At 36.9% G+C, this 21,041-nt stretch overlaps 1 protein-coding gene across 1 annotated transcript in view; it reads right to left on the bottom strand.

Moving 5' to 3' along the window:
• The window catches only part of LOC134839459 (mucin-3B-like), a 101,429-nt gene that overhangs the window by 63,168 nt on the left and 17,220 nt on the right, over positions 1–21,041 (bottom strand). The window contains exons 8-23 of the mRNA XM_063855012.1: positions 20,645–20,947; positions 20,080–20,388; positions 19,588–19,887; positions 19,135–19,449; positions 18,392–18,706; positions 17,735–18,037; positions 17,170–17,478; positions 16,678–16,977; positions 16,225–16,539; positions 15,172–15,330; positions 14,805–14,960; positions 14,070–14,336; positions 13,397–13,542; positions 10,374–10,512; positions 9,583–9,867; positions 9,031–9,297 (exon numbers count right to left, since the gene is read on the bottom strand). Coding sequence (XP_063711082.1) covers positions 9,031–9,297; positions 9,583–9,867; positions 10,374–10,512; positions 13,397–13,542; positions 14,070–14,336; positions 14,805–14,960; positions 15,172–15,330; positions 16,225–16,539; positions 16,678–16,977; positions 17,170–17,478; positions 17,735–18,037; positions 18,392–18,706; positions 19,135–19,449; positions 19,588–19,887; positions 20,080–20,388; positions 20,645–20,947 — 4,188 coding nt within the window. The remainder of the gene's footprint in view (positions 1–9,030; positions 9,298–9,582; positions 9,868–10,373; positions 10,513–13,396; positions 13,543–14,069; positions 14,337–14,804; positions 14,961–15,171; positions 15,331–16,224; positions 16,540–16,677; positions 16,978–17,169; positions 17,479–17,734; positions 18,038–18,391; positions 18,707–19,134; positions 19,450–19,587; positions 19,888–20,079; positions 20,389–20,644; positions 20,948–21,041) is intronic.

The raw sequence follows: 21,041 nt of genomic DNA, 5'->3' as shown, positions 1-21,041 counted from the left end.
AAAGCTATCATTATGAACACCAATAACTGATTTAAAAACAAATTTTAATAGCCCATAGAGATGATACTCATAAACGGTTAACAAACTATATTTTTCAAAAATATCATTACTACGATCTCGACGTTTTCTGAAAAAAATGAATTTGAGGATTTTCTTTTGTAAAACATTAAGTTGTTCCAGCTGCGAATAGCTGCAACATCCAAAAATTAAAATGCCATACTGGAGAATGGGAACGACATTGTTACTGTAGTATTCGATCATTTGAGACCTCGGCGCGTAGTGCCGTAGCTTTGAAACTATACCGCATTGTTTACTAAGTTTCTTTTTGACGAAATCGATATGACTTGTAAAAAAAAATTTGGAGTCTATGTAAATGCCTAAATATTTACAAACAAGTTTCGTATTTATCGAGCAAGAGTTTAACTAAAATAAATGATTGGAAGCACTTAACTTTACATTCATTTGAACTGTTTTGGATAGGTTAATCACCAATTTATTTGCATGTAGCCAGTTATTTAAAGACGTCATGTCTTTTTGAACGTCAATTATTTGACAACCTATTGATGTTAGATTCGTATCGTCTGCGAATAGCAAAATTTCCGATGTTTCGCATGCTTTAGGGAGGTCATTTATATATAATAGAAAAAGCAAGGGACCTAAAATTGAGCCTTGTGGTACACCACATTCTATTTTACTCCAGCTAGATGAAACACCATTTACTACAACTCGCTGTATGCGATTACTGAGATATGAGCTCAACCATTTTAAACAGTTACCCCTAAACCCATACATATCCAATTTGTATAGCAAGATATTATGGTCAATAGTGTCGAAAGCTTTCTTCAAGTCAAGGAAAAAACTAAAAATTTCATTCGAAGAAGGATACATTCTAATTCTTTCGGTAAGTTCAGCAAGTGCATCAATTGTGCTATGCTTATTACGAAAACCAAATTGTTTTGCATAAAAGAGAAAAAAATTCTCTAAATAAGAATAAATACGGTTATACATAACGGGCTCATAGATTTTACTCCAAACAATTAAAAGTGAAATTGGTCTATAATTGTTCTCATCAAGTTTTGATCCATCTTTATGAAGCGGCAGTACTTTCGCTTTACAAAGTTCTTTAGGAAACACGCCTTTTGTGAATGATAAGTTGATTAAGAAGCTTAGATATGGTGCCACGACTTTCGCTGAAGTTTTCACAATAAGGTTACTGATGTTATCATCACCGGACGAGCTTTTATTATCTAGGTAATTTAGGACTTTAAAAACTTCTGTTTCGCAGGTTTTTTTCAGAAGCATGGATTATGGAACATATTCAACGTTAAACCTATCAACTTTAGGAACATCAATTTGAAGTCCTTTTCCAACTGTGGTGAAAAAATAGTTAAATTTATGAGCAACATCTCTGTCTGCTGCATTATCGTTTTCATCAAGGCATGATTGCAATGGAGGAATCTTGCTGTTTTTGTTACTTTTACCACTGATATCGTTTAAAATTTTATATGTCTGCCTTGAGTCTCCTATACAGTTTTTGAATTTATTCCAATAGTAATTCTTTTTAGATAATTTTATATCTTTCTCAAAACGATCTCTTAAACTTCTGAACGTTTGAAGCAGTTGATTATTATTCTGATTCAACTTCCATTTTTTGTGTGCATTATTTCGCTTTGTTCTAAGGTTTTTAAGTTTATTTGTGTACCAGGGGGGTTGCTTTGTGACCAAATTTTTCTTGGTTTTTAATGGTGCAAACATATTCAATACCTCTTCGAAAGATTTTGCGAACAAATTGAAAGCTGCATCTGCATCTTCATTTCAAAAATTACTATTTTATGTGAAGCCAATTTACTTTCCGCAATTTTTAAAAATTCTTCAACTTGGCTCCGACTTTTTAGGAATGATGTATCGCGAAACGGAATTTCATTATTAACAATTTGACACTTTATGACCCATTCCAAGTGTATTGGATAATGATCTGATAAATGTTCACTATTTAGTACCATTGAATGAGGTTCAGTTAAATTGTCGAAAATGAAATGATCCAAACAAGTTGAGAGGTGGCTGTAACGCGAGTTGGTTCACGACCGTTTATCGAAAAACCATTTGAATGAATACAATTTAAATAATTTTGGCTCAGTAAGTTATCAGGTATTATATCAATGTTAAGATCACCACAAAGAATGAACGGATGATTTGCAATTTTTGAATTTTCCACACACTCATCAAGCCTATCAATGAATTGCATCTTGTTTGATTTTGGTGGGTTATAAATCACACATAATGAGAATTTATAGCCATTTTTTAAGATATCAACCGTTAAGCTTTCTTCTGAAAATGAATCAAATTGATTCAGCAAGCAGCATGTGTTTCTTGCTTGGATCATTACACCACCAACTGGTGTTTCGCAATTTTTTGTAAAATACTGATTATAACCATTGATTAACCAGCTTTCACTTGGATCATTTTTTGTTAACCAAGTTTCCGTTATACAAATTATATCAGGTGGAGACTCAAGGCTTAGAATAAGTGCTTCCAATTTGTCGAAGTGCGATTTTAAAGATCTTAATTTAAATGTAACACCGAAACTTTGGAATTTTCAGTTTTATTAATTAAAGTGCTGTTATTCTGTGAAATATTTGGTTTTGAATTAACGACTTTAGCATCACTAGATTGTTTACGATCCCCCTTTATCTCCTGCCTCGTGGAAAACACTTTGGAAGCAATTCATCACATCTTGAAATCTGTATTTCAAGGAACTCCCGCCTTCATAAAGTCCATCGATACGATATAGTCGCTCGTCTGTCTTCCATATATAATGGATTACACCTTCTCGGGTCCACGCAGATTTAATTCGGCAATCACTCTTCATCATTTTTATGAAATTGACACGAGCCTTTGATAAGTCTTCAAAGACGCTTATATTTTTCAAACCTTCTTTATCTGCCATCTTTTTTTTGTTTCGTAGCAAGTTGATTTTGGCGATTCTTCTGGCGAAACGAACGATAATTGGTTTGCCTCTATTTGAACGAGATGGCAATCGATGAGCTATTGAGATATCTGACGCTCGCACATTTGCACCAATATCATGAGAAATCTCCACTACCTTCGCTATTGTTGTATCAAAGTTCTCACGATTATTCTCCCCTTCCAAACACTCGGGGATTCCTAGATTTCTTAGGTTATCTCGTCGATTAAAGTTTTTGTGCTTCAGATAAAGTCCTAAGATAGCTGACATTCGCCTGAGATGCTATTTCCATTTTGGAGGATGAGATGATTTCCTTCTTCATGTTGTTTATTGCGGACTCATCAGCGACGTTGATTGCAGTCATTAGTTGCGCTTTGATTTGCTCTATAAGGCTGGATATCAACAACTTCATTGACTCTTCAATGGTATGCTTCAGCTTTCCAGTCACATCGTCCTTTGAATTTTCTTCGTCACATGGGCTCAGTACAATATTTGGCCGTTTTGGTGTTGGTTTTGATACTGGAGTCTGATCATGATAGCTCAGTCCCGGCACATCTGTGTTTCTCTCAATTGAAATATCATTTGCATCAGTAGCATCACTAATCGAATCCATCTGCCCTCTCTGAAACTATTTAATAAATTTATCACAACAATTAGGCTATGTTCCGCACAGAGTAGACAAAATGAAATTCACTGACGAGTTTAATACTGAACTAGAATTACTATCGAAAAAAAATTGCAATAACTTAAGCTGGAGATTTCAACATTGACATTCGCCATAAACATAGCCAACTAACAGTTGGAAAAAAGTAATGATGGCAAGGAAACTGAAAAAGAAACAGACTTGTTTTTTCAAGAGCCTTCAACTTCCAAAAAAAGACCTTAAAAATCTTTGAATTTGTAGAACAGTTTATAGTGGGCACCTTTTTTGCAAAATATTCGCCCAATTTGAGAAAACTGGATCAACAAATATATAAATTATCAATGCTAACCGCTTTGATGTCTTAACCAAAGAACCTACGAGGTTTTCAGATACCAAAGATTCCTTTATCGATCATATTTTAGTTCGTAACATCGTTGGTCCAAATATTAAGAGTTTAAGTTCAGAGAGCTTTACTGATCTTTATCCGATTCGTTTAACCTTTAAAATCAGTATGAATTATTCAAAATGTTTGTTTTCGGTCTTGAAATCCAAACTCAAGGATTCATATTTATTAGACATAAATGATATTGATTAAGCTTATAACAAATTCCAAAGCAAAATATTGATATCATTAAATGCATTTGCACCTAAGCAGCCAGCAAAAACATCTCGAAAAATTGTTTACCAGGCAAATTATTAACTGGATTATTCGAAGAAACAAACTCTAAAACTTGTCCAAATAAGATAGAATTGACGTTGCCAAAAAACTCAAAATTGTTGCTGAAAGGAATAAAGTTAGTGAAGTTAATAGACTTGAGAAAATAAATTCTAATAAAGTAGGTTCTATAAACGTATCGGAGACTCGAGACAGGTTTTTGACAAACTAACTCTCTTGTAAAATTCACAAAGTACAGGTTGAACCAAAATTTTAGCAGGCCTAGATAAAACACAACCAAAATTTTAGCAGATAAAACACAGCTACGGGCTAAAGCTGGAGGTATGAGTTTGATATTGAAAGATTTTACTATAATGATGCGGAACAAAAATGTGATTTCAAAAACTGGACCGCCCAAAACCTTAGTTGTTTCTTTACTTAATTATTTTGAGATAATCAATTTTTAGCTTTCGCTTTTGCAGGAACCAGTATCGCAACCGGTTCGTTCAATTGATTTTTAAATTTCAGATTTCATTGTGTAAGTTTTAAGAAAACTCAAAAAGTTGCTAAAAATGGTGATAACTTCTAAAAAAAACAGTCAAAAGGATTTCATAAACCCATGAAATTTTCCTGCAAAGAGCAAGTTGTGACCGCTCAAGCAGAGAATATTCCTATAACCGGGTTTCTCGATTCAACACGAACTGAGAATAGGCATGTTCGTTTTGGCGTAAAGTCAAGAAGTTTGCTTTTTGAAGGCCATAACTTTTTTCTTAAAGAAACTGGGCATTGCCAGTTACAACGGTAGGCTCTTAACAACCTGTTGTTTTGATTAAACCTATGTTATCAGATTTGGCAATATAGTTTGCGAGAGTGTCCAAAAACGGTCAACTAACCAAAAGTTTGACATTTCCGAGATTTATAGCTTTTTGTGTAAAAACAATAGGAAGTAGCTGCTTGCGCATAAGGTATTCCACTCAACCCGCAGTTTCGATTGAACCCAAAATCTTGAGGAAAAATGTCAAAAAATTGAAATTAGTTTTTTTTGAAGTCAGAAAAATATGGGAGTAGTCGCATAAGCAACTCATTTTTCCTTAACCTGTTTTCCGTTTTTGAACTGAAACCAAAAAGTCAAGAACATGCAAAAAATTTACATAAAGGCAAAAAATCAAAAATTTTGACTATTCCGAAGGCCATAACTGTATGTGTGAAAAAATTGGGCGTAGCCGCCCATGCAGTGAGCTTTTCGAGACTGTTCTTTTCATAGAAACTTAAAATTCAGATTTGAGAGTTTTTTTAAGAAAACGAGAAAAAACGGGTCAAATATTCCCCCACAGACTTTTTCGAAGGCTGTAAACAATGGGGTCAAGTGAAAAGAGTCTCTAGGGGAGTATACAGGCACACAGGGGAGTAGGCGGTCTTTCAATTGTTACCCTTTTTTTAAAGTCATTGAAAAAAATTTCCTATAACTTTGAAAATAATTTTCCATAAAGAAAAAAATAAATTTAACAAACGAATTGGTAAACATACAACCAACAATTAAAAAAGCAGATGAAAGTGTTCAGGTTGTCTTTTGTTGAAACGATCAAATATTAGGTCATTAAGTCGATAAAAAATAGTCCAAAATAAATTGGGCCGAAGAACTGAGCAAACGAAAAAAGGAAATACGAAGTCAAGGTAAGTAAAACTACAAAATGTGACAGTAAATCAAACACTAGAGCAACACTAAAAAAAACTGAGTGTAGCAAAAAAAAACGATTTCAAGATGTGGCAACTAATCCGACAAAAAAGCAGACAAATAATTTGCCGACAATTTTTGTTGAAATTGAATTTTTCCTGTTTGAAAAAAAACAGGTCCTGGTCGGATTCGAACCCAGGACCTTTGACGTCCCATGCATATTTGCTACCTCCGGGCTAATTTGGCCGAGAACGCACGCAAGTTTGAATTTCTTATTAACCAAAATACAAAAGATTCAAGTGATTCTGTTAAACATGTTGTTAACCCAAAAAAAATCCGCGTTCCAGTCTGATATGTCTTGATTATCACAAGTGTGATAAAAGTACTTTTATTAAATTTGGTCATCTTACAGAATATTCCAATCTTCATTTTGCTTTTAATCACACAGAGGCGACTCAGAGCTCCGCACCACTTGCGATGCAACACAAACATCAACAACATAGGTCGAAACAAAATTTCAAATATTGAAAAAACTAGTTGAACCAAAATTAGGTCTAATTTAAAGCAAGTAGGGTCCAGCTAAAGCTGGATGTATGTGTTTGATATTGATTGAACTAGCTATACTGATGCGGCACGAAAAATGTGATTTCAAAAACTGAACTTTGCCCAAAACCTTGGTTGTTTCTCTACTACAATAAGTAAGAGTAAAAATTTTGTGCAAATCAATTTTCCTATTGAGATAAAAAAATTTCTTTTAAAAATTAAAGGAGCCGCGGCTTCTTCAGGAAACTGAGAATTGTCAATAAAAAAAACCAAAAAAAACCGGAAAAAATGAAAACTTTTGAAAAAAACTAGGTTATTTTAATTTTCATATGTCTGGATAGAAGTTCATTCCAGGTAAATATGCCAGACACACGAAAACAGGAACAGAGTAACATAATTTACGAAAACAAAAAAAAGACGACAATCTTTGAGCAGACACAAGTTGCGCCGAAATAAATATGATTTCATAAAAAAATTTGAAGTCCCACCTTAAACAACACTTGGACTATGCAACTACAATGAAAGTTGATTACAGCTCAAGAAAAATCAGTGATAAGGCAACTAAGCCAACAAGTCCCCCTTGAAACTAGAATGAACAGCACTTGAACTTATGGCAAAAAAATCAGTGATAAGAAAAAATTGAAAATCTTTCAAATCTCCCCTCAAATTAGAAGGAAAAACACGTGTACTTGCAACTACAATGGAAATAGGCATACAGCACAAGCAAAATCTGTTGTAGCATTTAAGCCGACAAAACTTGAGCGAACAAACAAAAAACCAACAACTCATTTTTCTCGAACTTTTTTTTTCAGTTTCCTCGATACTGAAAAAAACAAGGTCTTGCCACGACTCGAACCCCAGGCCTTAAGGTCCAAATGCAACTGATTTACCTCCAGGCCAAGGAGAAAGCAATCGGAAGGATTCTAAGAGAACAGAAGACAAGTGAAAAGAAGTCAGCTTCATAGTCAGCAAGGGAATTAACTGATTTTGTTAAACTAGTTGTTAGATAGAAAAAAGTCTATATTCCAGTTTGATAACGCTTGCTAATCGCAAGCGTAAGAATCTGTTTTACCCTAAAAATTCCTCTCAATAATTAGGTGTAATTGTGGATTTGTGATTTCCTAAACGAGACATGTATACTCAGAGGGTTGATGCTCAAGTATCACAAATCTAACATTCAGCCTATAATTCAATATGGCCTCCTCTTATATGGGTGCACCTGTAAATATGTCAGCGTGTCCGTCCACTTTCAGCGGAACAAAACTCTTTCCGCTCACAAGTTTTAGGTTTGTGATCTTTTGAAATTCTGTTGCCTGACTAATATTCATACCAGTAGTTTTTTGAACCAGTTTTTTCCTGCTTAAATATACTGCTTCATGCCTTCACCAGGAGGTCATGCCTTCTTCTTTACAACAAAAGATTTTGCAAAATAAACTTAAAATATTCTCTATACAGAACAGAGATTCTCTGCTCTGGAATGTTATGAGTGAAAACAATTTATTGCCAGAAAAAACTTGGACAAAGGAGAATGAATCAAATATACAATTCTGCACAGAATTAAGGATACATATATATGCACAGAATTAAGGGTACATACATATTGGGCAACTCAGAACCCATTTTGAGTTTCTATTCTAGCATGAAAATTTGGACCTTCCAATTCTTTCTAGTTTTCAGATACCGATATAAGATAAGGTATAGAAAAACTTAAAGAAGAAACTTTCTTTTCGAATTTGAACTTTAAGATTTTTGTTTTCTCCAATTTGAACTTTACGATTTTTGTTTTCTCGGATTATTAGCAAACTACTTGCACTGAAGCTGAAAATACTCATAACTGTGTAGTTTTTCGAGCTTTCCGAGTTTTTCTACAGTAAAAAGGAAATAGATGAAAAGGTATAAAAAATAGATGAAAGATTTGTAGAAAGAAGAAAGAAAAAAATAAAAGTTTTATATTTCGTTAACTTCATTGTTGGGTCTTATCAGTGTACAGTTGAGAGCTACAGTTTCAGTCTGCAAAGATGGCCTTTCACTTTCTTCTAGTTTTCTTCTAGTTTTTAAAATTTATTTGTGAAATTTTTTTTCCCAGTTCTTGATCGATTCTTGAGTACATTTCACAGTTGCAGACTAGTAATGAAATTTGTTTTCACATGTGCAATGTTGTGTCATAGGAAATATATTGATGCTTCTCACATAACTTTGAATTAATTTATAAATATTAATCTGGATGAAAACTTATTTTTCAGCTTGTGTTTTGACCAAGTGTAGACTCTAAGTGGGCATAACTTATGCCTTTTCCCTATCCTCTTAGTTATAGTGCTTGCCTTGTGATTTAAAATACTTTGTTGTACTTTTTTGGAGAAGTTATTTATTTCTTTTTATTAAAAACCAAAATATGGCCAATGTTATCTTCTAATCTAAGGAGTTACACAATCCTTTTTGGTTAAGAATAGACGGTTAGCAGACGCTGAAGAAGAAAAAACAGAAAATATTCTATGCAATAACATACCATCCGGTATTATTTTGTTTTTATATAATATTTATTTGCACACCTGAGCAGAAATTGTGTATTTCGGCAGCCCCATAGTACGTCTCCCCGTTGTCACAGTCCAGTGCCGCCCTGAACTCCACGTCATAGCAGGTTCCGAAATCAACAATGTCCGTGTATGTAGTGGGAGTAGAGGAGATGTTTCCCCAGCTTCCGCCGGAGCTGTTGCGGTACTCGTATCTGGAAGCGACTCTCGGACTCTGGTTGGTCCAGCTGAAGGTGAAGGAAGACGTGTTCGCAGTCTGCCACGAGGGCACAGGGGTCACGGGCACTAAAATTACTCACCTCATTGAATCCAAGCTTTATAGTGTTCTGGGAGAGCTCGAAAAAAAACAATATGGTTAATCTAAAAAAGGTCGACAAAATATTCGAAAAATATTTATTACCTTTCTCACATTAAATTTTTACTAATTTAACTTGTTTCAGAAATTTCAATTATATCTCGATTTTTTTTAAATCGAAGGAAATGATTGGGACAATTTTAACAATAAATATCGATAACTGCCAGATTTTGACAAAATATGACAAAAAATATCTGATGAAAATCCTCTCTTACATGTACACTCCGAGCTCTGCACGACATTCGCGGAAACTTTGTCATTGTCGCATATTGCAAATGCATATATGTCATAGTTGCACCCTGGATCCAGACCAGTGAAGTTAGCAATGCCAGGGTTCGTCACGTTCAGTTCCTCCGAGGCACACCCGGTGTCGGAGCTGTTTGCTAGAAGAGTGATCACTTGCCAGTTTCCTTGGTCCTGTGTTTCCATGTGACTGATTAGGAATCCAGTTGTAGAGGTGGAAGACTGGTTCAGAGAAGTTGCATTCACGTCGGCAGGCACTGAAAATTAAATCATGTTTTCAACTGTTTTGACAATTGAACAAAAAAGTCTGGGTCTTGTAATCATCTTGACCATATCATGAATTGTTTGCATAAAATAAAGCTTATTTGATTGAAAAATCGATATACAAGGGATTTCAACTGTTTCGACGGTTGCCAAAATGAATTTGAATCGATTCAAAAGGACTTTCTTAAGACAAAAACCAAAATATTAAAATCGATTAACTGTTAGTCAAGTAACGATAAATTTTTTGTCTAAAAACGGAATTATTTCGATCGAAACGGCATCTTTAGGCCAATTTTAAACGCATTCATTGAACTTTGGGGAATTTTGGATACAAAGTTTTGACTTTCTAGGCGGAGAAAATTAGCCCGGCCCACAGGGAAGTTCGGCGAGCACGCATTATCGTGCGATCAAAACTACCAACCACTTTATTACCAGACGAGTGCTTTGATAACCTCTTTCACCATTAGATTGTTATATCTAATATGTAGGCGATACTAACACGTGAATTCATTTGTGAGCGTGAAATTTTCTCCTGGAATTTTAACAGTCGGACTGGCCGGTTTGTAGAAAGGAATCACTACAATGTCATATCCCGTACAGCTCTGAAGTGGTTCCACAACATGAGTCGCAGGCGCCTCCTAAAAGTTGAAATCAAGACCACCTTAAGTTTTTCAAAATACAACTGATATCCTTTACTGTTAAATTCATTAAATTTAACACGCTCTAAGCACTACTAGTCCGAAAAAAAAATCACCCGCTGCGCATTAAGCGAAAAGCTTTATATCGGACCTCGTAATTCGACCCCTTTATCGCCCCCTTCATTTCGGCAATCTTCAGCGATCCCCCTTTCGTACCATTTTAATAATCCGACAACCGGCCCAAAAACTTTTCAAAAGATCAACTACTGATCTTTTCAAAAATTTTTGCAAAACTGCTTCTTTTTTAGCAGTTTATACCAAATATTTGCCCAATCGGTTGAAATATTCCGTAATTTCAATTTTCAAAAAATTGCAAATTAATTAAGTTGATCTAAAAAGTCTGAAGTTTCCACCATTTCGACTTTAAACTTGTGACGCGAAGCAACTATAGGTATAGTTTTTTCGCGTATAGAAAAAATTTTCGGTTTTTCAGACTAGATGAAACGAAACTCCAACATAAATTTAACTACAAAACTAACATTAATTGGACTATTATTACCACTCAGTCTCGCATTTTCACCTAATTCAACCGTCCGTTCTCGAAGAAATAACTGGTAATAAAGACAATTTTTTTGATTTTCAAACAATTTGCTTTACTTTTGAATTTGCTTTCTTAAATCAGTGTTTTAAGAATATTGAGTGCTACTTGTACGGCAACTGGCTATCCGTATTAGTCCGACAACTCTCGTGTAACAAAAAGGAAACTATGGATTCGGGACCATTTCTAATTTTTTTTTTCGAGCAAATTTGTCTACTTCAAAAGCTCGCACGGGAGTCAACTGTGATATCATATTAACTTTGGCCTTGATTTGCAGGGCTGGAATTGGCTTGGCTGTATACAGCGCTGTATTTGGCCAATGGCTGTATGCCGTACGCATAACAAAGAAAGCAATATTTGCTCAGAGCTCATTTGCGCTTGGTGTTATACGTTACACGTCAGGATGTCGCAATTTCTTTCGTTTTATAAATCGAAGGAAACTGAACCTGGATTCAAGTTTTGCAAATCATGCCCTGCTAAGATCAAGTTTAATGATCTTAAATCTCATGGTACTTCTTTGAAAGCACATATAACGAATAAGCATCCCGAATTTCTTGTTACGGAGAGTGGCTCCGCAGCAAAAGTGCCAAAAATAACTGAGTTTTACACGGAAAAGAGCGGAGACTTTCCTGTTTTACCGAAACTTGACCGAGTAGCTATTGCTTTGTGTTGTTCGAGCCATGTGTTACCATTCGATATTGTGGAAGACAATATTTTCAAGTGGGGTTTTGACTTTTGCGGGTACAGCAGGAAGAAAATTGCTGAGAGAGTTACAATGTTGGCTAAAGATTGGACAACAAAAACTGTTGTAATGTTTAAGAACAAGCTCGTTTCCCTTATGTTAGATGGATGGACGAATGGAATATCCAAACAACACCATATTTGTTACATTCTCAATGTCGACGGAGCTATTTTTTATTGGAGCAGTATTGTTGCAGCAGAAAAAAAAGCAGCTTACATTTCGAGAGAAACTCTTCAAATTATCGAGAAAATTGAAGAAGCAGGGGGCAAAGTTATTGCCTGTGTCGCCGACAATGCGCCCAATATGCAAGCAGCCTTGAGGCAAGTTGCCCAAGAAAAACAACGTTGCGTTAATGTTGGGTGCGTGGTACATTTGCTGAATCTGCTAATTGGCGACTTATTCTCCAATTTTAACGTTCTGAAAATTGCTCTATCAAGTGTAGACGAACTTGTTAGGACAGATCAATTGGAGCGTTACAGCTCAGTCCGTTGGAACAGTCGCTACGACGCAATAAAAAAATGCGTTGATCGAGACCTTGGCACCCTTTCCGACAAGGTGATTTTTACACAGTCTGTGAACGTACTCGAGGAAATATCGGTGCAACTCATGATTTTACAAGCAGATGAAGCGAACGTCAAGACTGTCTTCACTTCATTTGAGAAAATCTACACTAACTGGGCCGACAACCAATCAATTACCGCTAACGAGAAAAACGAAATACTTGACAAGTTCACCCGGCGTTGGGTTATTTTCGCGAAAACTCGAATTTGTGCGATCAGTTTGTTTCTGGTTGATTTTCTTGATCTACCTGCAAACACGTTAGCGTTTTTATCTAAAATGTACACTTCGGAAGATCCTGGTTGTTTGAGCTGGATTCAGGCTATGCTTCCACCACAGCGTTTTGACCAGTTTGAAACTGAACACACTACTATTCTTGACAATCAGGTCCTTGGGATACCAATTGTCACCAGCAGTTTCCCGGTTCATCAGACAATGGCGAACGTTCTGCTCAAAATTCCAATTTCGGAAGCCAGCGTTGAACGTGCTTTTTCTCGTCACAAGCTGGTTCATAGTCAACTCAGAGCAAGTTTGAGTGCTGAGCGTCTGAATGATACTCTTTTTGTTCGTTACAACTTCGAAAAAATTCTCAAGATATCGCGCAATGACAAAGAACCAGTCGAAGTACAAGCTGAGATTCAAAACTGGTGTGACGTTGATGATCAAGATAATGATGTTCAAGAGATTCAATAAATTTTTTCAAAAAAAAAACATTTTTCCAAGCTGCTGTATACAGCGCTGTATACGGCAAATAGACAGCTGAATACGGTTTACAGCTAGAACGGCAATATACAGCAAATTGCCCAGCCCTGTTGATTTGGATTCTAAGAAAAAATTTTGATTTTGAAATAGTATGCTTCAAATGAAATTGAGCTTGCGGCAGAAATAGAACATTTCAGTTCTATTACCTAAAGCGGCTAATTTTAAGCTCGGATTGTATTTCAAAAAAATCAGTTACAACTCTAGGTTTATGAAAAGATATTAACCTCTGAGTCATTAGTGTAAGCTGTGTTTCCGTTCTCATCGTACAGCACTTGGTACACTATGTCAGTGTGGGCTGTGACAGTATCCAATGAGATCAGAAGAGCAGTCGTGTTCCGATCCAGAACTGTCGAGTTAGCCTGAGTGGGGGCTGAAAAGAATGCCAAATAAATAAATTTATTCACAGAGAAAAAAACAACGAAACTGAAATACATTTCTCCTTCAAACTATAGGTTAAATCAGGGGCCAAAGCCAAACAAACGCAATATTTTGGTCAAAATTTTCCAAAAAATGCTCAAAACGGCGTTTTTGACCCCTTTATTTCTAAAATTTGCCTGCGGCGCAAAATTGTTTGTCTAAATGGGATCTTCATAATATTCTGTGAGTGCTAGGAAAATCAGTTTGTTCGGCCTAAAAAATAAGATGGACAAAAATTTTTGAAAATCCGCCCCTATCGCGAGAAAATTCTTGATCAGCCCTTAGTTCAATCATAGTATATGTTACAATATTCATTTAACAATCATTATATATTTCATCTTTTTTCACATTTTTTATCATTCATTAAAAAATGCTTGGTTCAATTTTTTTCTGGAAGCCCTTAAAAATAAAACTTGATAACAATATATTTCAAGAAAAAATTTCGAACTGACTATTTGACTTTTGATCAACAACAATTACCTGTGCATAAATCAGTAGTGACATTCTCGCTTTCGAACTGCTGAGCGTTGGAACAGTTGAACACAGCTTTCAAGTATGCCTTCACACAGTTGGCAGGGGTGAGGGAGGAGAAATTGAATGAGTCTGTCTGGTTGGCCAGGTAGGTGAAGTCGGCGTCTCCCTCCTTCATGATGCGGTGGTCGAAATTAGTCACTGTCCAGTTCATTATCCCGTTGTCTGTCGCGTAGAGTGAAGTCTCTTGAGCAAAACCAGTTGGCACGTCGGGATCTGAAAACAAATGATTTCACACCCTTCTAAAACTATTTGTGATTTTACGATTTTGCGCTATATACTGAACTAACCATAGCACCATTTATCGCTTTTAGAATTAATAAACTTGCAATCAAATGCCAATATTTGAAAATTTACAAATACGTCATATGCATCAGAAATCGGTCGTTGCGACTACTTTGATAGGAATACATCTTGGGTCGTCGTGTTAGCAACTGTTTTGAGAAGCATTTATCTTATTCGTCGAACAACTGTCTAAAAATACGTTTGGTAGCAACATTATTGATTACAAAAGCACCCTCGGCGCCAATGTTCTCTCCACTAGATAAACAAGCGCACACCTAATATATGGGGTCTTTTATTCTTATTGGCTCAGTAGAAACCGAAAATCATAAATTTAATGGCAAAGCCGTTGTACATATATCTTTATAAAGCCTTGCTCAGAATTGAAAACATGAAACTCACACGTGCAATACACGACATCTGTCTCCTCGCTGTCAACTGTACTCGGATTCGAACAGGCAGTGCCATCCGATCCAACTTCTGTCACCACTTTGATCAAGAACTCCGTCCCACTAGCCAGACCAGTCAAATCCAGATCTGTAGATGTGTTCCTGGACCCTATTTTAAAAAGTACACATTTAATTATGTCTCTATGTGTGAATCATGGATGGTTTACGTCGTTCTGAGCCGCACATAATTTCGTTTTTTTAAGACCAAATAGACTCATTGAGGTTTTATGGCTAAATTTGAAGCAGCTAAGATTGGGCTTTTTGTTCAAAAACTACTCGACTATCCGATTGCATTAATTTTTTGACATGACCATTATTACCAGTGGTTGCCCTATTGTAGGCCGGGGTTGAGTCCGGGGCAATGCTGGTGACGGCGTAGAGGTCAAAGTTGGTTGCACCTGGAGTTGAAACTCCACTTCCTGCAATGGTGATGTTATCAGTGGTGGAAGAGAGAGTTGCCACTATTGGTGCATCGGGTCCTATTTAAATAGAAGACAATTCAACGATTTCAAATGTAGCTCATAAGGAAAAAAAAACGAGCATCTCGGGTTCATTTCAAGGCTAACGAGAGATGCTTCATTACATAGATCCAATTCAAAATGAAGCAATCAGAGATATGCCGCGTACTATATAACCATTTTCAGTCCTCAAGACGGACTTGAATTGATACGACCAAGTGCTGAAGAGTGAAAGCCAGAACTAGTTCTCAAAGTGAGCTTAGATTTTAGTCTGGTAAAAAGTAAAGCAACGCCAAATCTCTCAGGACTCTAAAGGTGAGTTCAGATTGTAAAATATTTTAAAAAAACATCCAAATAAAAGTTCCAGAAGTATTTCGGTTCATTTGATGAATTAAAAATGCATCAACTGTTTTAATTTATTGCTATTCCAATGTCACAGCACATTCTATCAAAAAGCTGTAAAGGTGCCCCAGAAGTGGCACCAATATTCGCGACTTAAGTTGAAAAAAAGAAGGTTCGTAAAATTACACTAGTTTCGCAAGTGTATTCACAACATTTAGGCTAACTGTATTTTTCTAGATAATTAAAAGTTTTCAAACCCCTCTTCAGACAGGAAAAAAATTCTAGTTAAAGTTTATTCAATTTTCAAATCAGGTCATAATTATATCTCGGAATGTATAAAACCATCGAAAAACAGTTAATTCAAAAGTCAACTGGAGAAAGAAACATTCCGTTACTTTTTTGAAAGCTGGAACAATAAGAATGCTTTGACGCTCTGAAGTTCAATTAAAAAAAACACAGAACTGTGCTCAAAACAAAATAAAATCGAATCAATTTAATTTCACAGATTTTTCAGAAAATATATATATATATATATATATATATATATATATATAAGTGGGTAAAGTGACTTACTTGTGCAAACTTCAATTACTTCTGTAACTGGGCTCTCAGCTGGTGAACCACAAAGTGTGATCACATTCACGAAGGTGAGATTGTAACTCGTACCAGGAGACAAGGCACCAATTGTCATATTCGTGTCGTTATTAGAGGGGTTCGGGGTGATCGTTTCGGCTGCTGGGTCAGGTGACAACGCAGTTAGTTTATACTGGCCCATCGGTCCACTTGTAGCTGTTACAGCGTTCACCTCCGCGGCAACCAAAATTTCAGTATTGCTGGTTCCGGTGATGCTTACAACTGGTGGTCCGGTGAAATCTGGTGGGCTGGGCACTAAACATTTCCACATCACAAACTGGGTTTCTCTTTTAAGAACTTCGAGTTATTGTTAAATGTCTGCGTCTGAGCAAAGCCACAATTTCATCATTGAAAGTAGCTCATTTTCTGTCAAAACTGGAGGAAAAAACTTACAAGTACATCCAGTCTCATATCCAATAGCAACTAAGTCTCCCTTCACACTGATCCCACAGTCTGTCTTACTGCCTATTTCAGCATACACAATCACAGAATAGGTAGATGCGGGATCCAAGTTGGTCAACATCAGGGGCAAACTGGACTGGTTAGTTCTGGAGGAGTTCGAAAATGGGGCAGGTGCAGGGTCTACACTTGCGACAAAAGTGTCGTAGCTTCCTTCGGAGACAGCGACTGTATCGATTTGAATTTGATTCGTATATTGAGTCGCATTCAACCCAACTGTCGGGATTGCTGGAGCTGAAAACTTTTATCGGTAAAAACAACCTCATGAAACGTGTACAAATGGCGACATGGAACAATATTGGGATTCCTATTTTACTGCTTTTTTTCTTATCTAAGCAACACTATTGATAAACATTGGAAAATCAAAAGCCTGAGAAGTAAATAATGAATCTTTATAAGTATCTACTACTTCAGTTTTGAACCAACTTGTGCAAACTTTGTGGGAACTGCTTTCGCTTGAAATCTCTCCATTCAAACAACCGGTGGCAGTGCTCAAGAGCGACTGGACATCAATCGTATGCTGGGTTCCAGCTTCGAGGCCTGTTATCGTGATATCTGTAGTTTCGGACGGCCCGGCATTTACAGCTCCTGCCGACGCCCAGGTGCCTGGATTCGGAGCAACTCCAACTATGTTGAACTTCTCAATTTCACCATTAGTGACCGACACCTTGGATCCGAGGACTTTCAGAGTGCCATTTGTCACAGTGGCATTTATCACGTTAGGGGCTTCCGGTTCTGCAAATAAAGCATTTTTTGAAGTTACGACGCCAGAGGATTAATCTGTACCTTTACTATTTTAAGTTCAACAATTTTCAGTTCGATATTTAAGAGGCGATAAAAAATTGGTATAAAAATCTTGTTTTCAAAATAAGGAGCAAAATGTATGTCAAAAAATTCTTGAAGTCAATAATTTTCATCATATATCAAAAATTATATGAATTAAACTAGAGGGATGTACCGTTAATTGAATGCAAATCTACAAAACATTTACGCGTGCAAAGGTCGACCAGAGTTGCAGCGTCACTGCTATTCCTGCCTCCGCACGTGATATGTCCGAAAAAGGTCAAATTGTATTTGGTTCCTGGCGTTGGAAGAGAAGTTACATTAAAGTCAACATTAAGATCCAACAACCCATCCGAGTTAGCACCACCAGCTGGACTGGATGCTCCAAAATAGATCTTGTCCAGGCTTCCTGTACCCTGGGCAGCGAAAGCTCCCCCGGATCCTTGTATTTGAATCGAAGTCTCGGTTTCAGTGAAAGTTGTAACTGCAGAGACATCCGGTTCTTGTGGTTCTAAAATAACTCAGACGTTGATCATCGTTCAGTGTAAGCTAGCTTCTTTCTTAAATGTCAAATATATTAAGTTGTCCAGATTCGACAACCACAGAAACTGTGAGTCAGATCCTAAGGTGATCAAATTGCATGTTTTTAAACCCTATTTTTTAGCTGCAAATTAATTATCCAGTTTCAGGGACACTCAATGGATAAAGTCTAGCAATAGGTCATTTATTCCACGTAAACCAAAAAATTTATTCGCTCAAGTTTTTAAAAAGCCAACTTAGATAAGCTACAATTATATTAACAATGCGATGCAACTGATGGGTTGTGCCATATCAAGTACGTGATTGCATGATATTTTCAACTTACGTGTGCAAAAAGTGAACTGGTATACATCACTGTCAACTGTAGATGGATTGGAACAAGGCGTAGTGCCCGACCCTACTTCAGTCACAACATCGATCGTGTACTGGACACCGGGACTTAGACCAGTAATTTCAAGGTCACCAGCAGTGGTGAATGAACCCGTAGTTGCACGGTTGAACGTTGGACTGGAATCAGGCAAGATGGCAGTCACAGAGAATTTATCAAAATTGGAACTTCCAGGAGTTGAGACTCCACTTCCGTTGATGATGATGCTGGTGGTAGTTGAAACGACAGTAGCCAAAACTGGTACGTCTGGCTCTAAAATAGAAAACACAAATAGATAGAGACATATTTTGGTTTGAAATCTTTAAACCGTGAAAGCAGATCATATGTTCATTTTCAGAAATTTTATCGATAAGTATTAACGAACCATAATTTCCTGTTTGAAATCCTATTTAAAGTGTTTTTCAGTTTTATATTTTTATTCAGTTTTCTAATACTTAAATTTGCCCCAATTGCTTGAGTTAAAACCCCATTTAAAAAGCCAAATCAATTGTTGGCATATCAAACCGCTTGGTATATAATTGACACCAAGCCTTTGTTCTTTAATTAATGAATAGCAATTTTCATTCGAAATCACAAGAGCATTATTATTGGAATACTAAAACGAGTCCATAAATTTTAAAGATATCGAACAGATTTTGCAGAAAATATATATATATATATAAGTGGGTAAAGTGACTTACTTGTGCAAACTTCAATTACTTCTGTAACTGGGCTCTCAGCTGGTGAACCACAAAGTGTGATCACATTCACGAAGGTGAGATTGTAACTCGTACCAGGAGACAAGGCACCAATTGTCATATTCGTGTCGTTATTAGAGGGGTTCGGGGTGATCGTTTCGGCTGCTGGGTCAGGTGACAACGCAGTTAGTTTATACTGGCCCATCGGTCCACTTGTAGCTGTTACAGCGTTCACCTCCGCGGCAACCAAAATTTCAGTATTGCTGGTTCCGGTGATGCTTACAACTGGTGGTCCGGTGAAATCTGGTGGGCTGGGCACTAAACATTTCCACATCACAAACTGGGTTTCTCTTTTAAGAACTTCGAGTTATTGTTAAATGTCTGCGTCTGAGCAAAGCCACAATTTCATCATTGAAAGTAGCTCACTTTCTGTCAAAACTGGAGGAAAAAACTTACAAGTACATCCAGTCTCATATCCAATAGCAACTAAGTCTCCCTTCACACTGATCCCACAGTCTGTCTTACTGCCTATTTCAGCATACACAATCACAGAATAGGTAGATGCGGGATCCAAGTTGGTCAACATCAGGGGCAAACTGGACTGGTTAGTTCTGGAGGAGTTCGAAAATGGGGCAGGTGCAGGGTCTACACTTGCGACAAAAGTGTCGTAGCTTCCTTCGGAGACAGCGACTGTATCGATTTGAATTTGATTCGTATATTGAGTCGCATTCAACCCAATTGTCGGGATTGCTGGAGCTGAAAACTTTTATCGGTAAAAACAACCTCATGAAACGTGTACAAATGGCGACATGGAACAATATTGGGATTCCTATTTTACTGCTTTTTTTCTTATCTAAGCAACACTATTGATAAACATAGGAAAATCAAAAGCCTGAGAAGTAAATAATGAATCTTTATAAGTATCTACTACTTCAGTTTTGAACCAACTTGTGCAAACTTTGTGGGAACTGCTTTCGCTTGAAATCTCTCCATTCAAACAACCGGTGGCAGTGCTCAAGAGCGACTGGACATCAATCGTATGCTGGGTTCCAGCTTCGAGGCCTGTTATCGTGATATCTGTAGTTTCGGACGGCCCGGCATTTACAGCTCCTGCCGACGCCCAGGTGCCTGGATTCGGAGCAACTCCAACTATGTTGAACTTCTCAATTTCACCATTAGTGACCGACACCTTGGATCCGAGGACTTTCAGAGTGCCATTTGTCACAGTGGCATTTATCACGTTAGGGGCTTCCGGTTCTGCAAATAAAGCATTTTTTGAAGTTACGACGCCAGAGGATTAATCTGTACCTTTACTATTTTAAGTTCAACAATTTTCAGTTCGATATTTAAGAGGCGATAAAAAATTGGTATAAAAATCTTGTTTTCAAAATAAGGAGCAAAATGTATGTCAAAAAATTCTTGAAGTCAATAATTTTCATCATATATCAAAAATTATATGAATTAAACTAGAGGGATGTACCGTTAATTGAATGCAAATCTACAAAACATTTACGCGTGCAAAGGTCGACCAGAGTTGCAGCGTCACTGCTATTCCTGCCTCCGCACGTGATATGTCCGAAAAAGGTCAAATTGTATTTGGTTCCTGGCGTTGGAAGAGAAGTTACATTAAAGTCAACATTAAGATCCAACAACCCATCCGAGTTAGCACCACCAGCTGGACTGGATGCTCCAAAATAGATCTTGTCCAGGCTTCCTGTACCCTGGGCAGCGAAAGCTCCCCCGGATCCTTGTATTTGAATCGAAGTCTCGGTTTCAGTGAAAGTTGTAACTGCAGAGACATCCGGTTCTTGTGGTTCTAAAATAACTCAGACGTTGATCATCGTTCAGTGTAAGCTAGCTTCTTTCTTAAATGTCAAATATATTAAGTTGTCCAGATTCGACAACCACAG

The sequence above is a fragment of the Symsagittifera roscoffensis genome, chromosome 2 (genome assembly GCF_963678635.1).
Source record: "Symsagittifera roscoffensis chromosome 2, txSymRosc1.1, whole genome shotgun sequence".
NCBI classification, from domain to species: domain Eukaryota; kingdom Metazoa; phylum Xenacoelomorpha; order Acoela; family Convolutidae; genus Symsagittifera; species Symsagittifera roscoffensis.
Note: the sequence above shows the minus strand (reverse complement) of the source record. Positions and strands in the feature narration are given on the sequence as shown.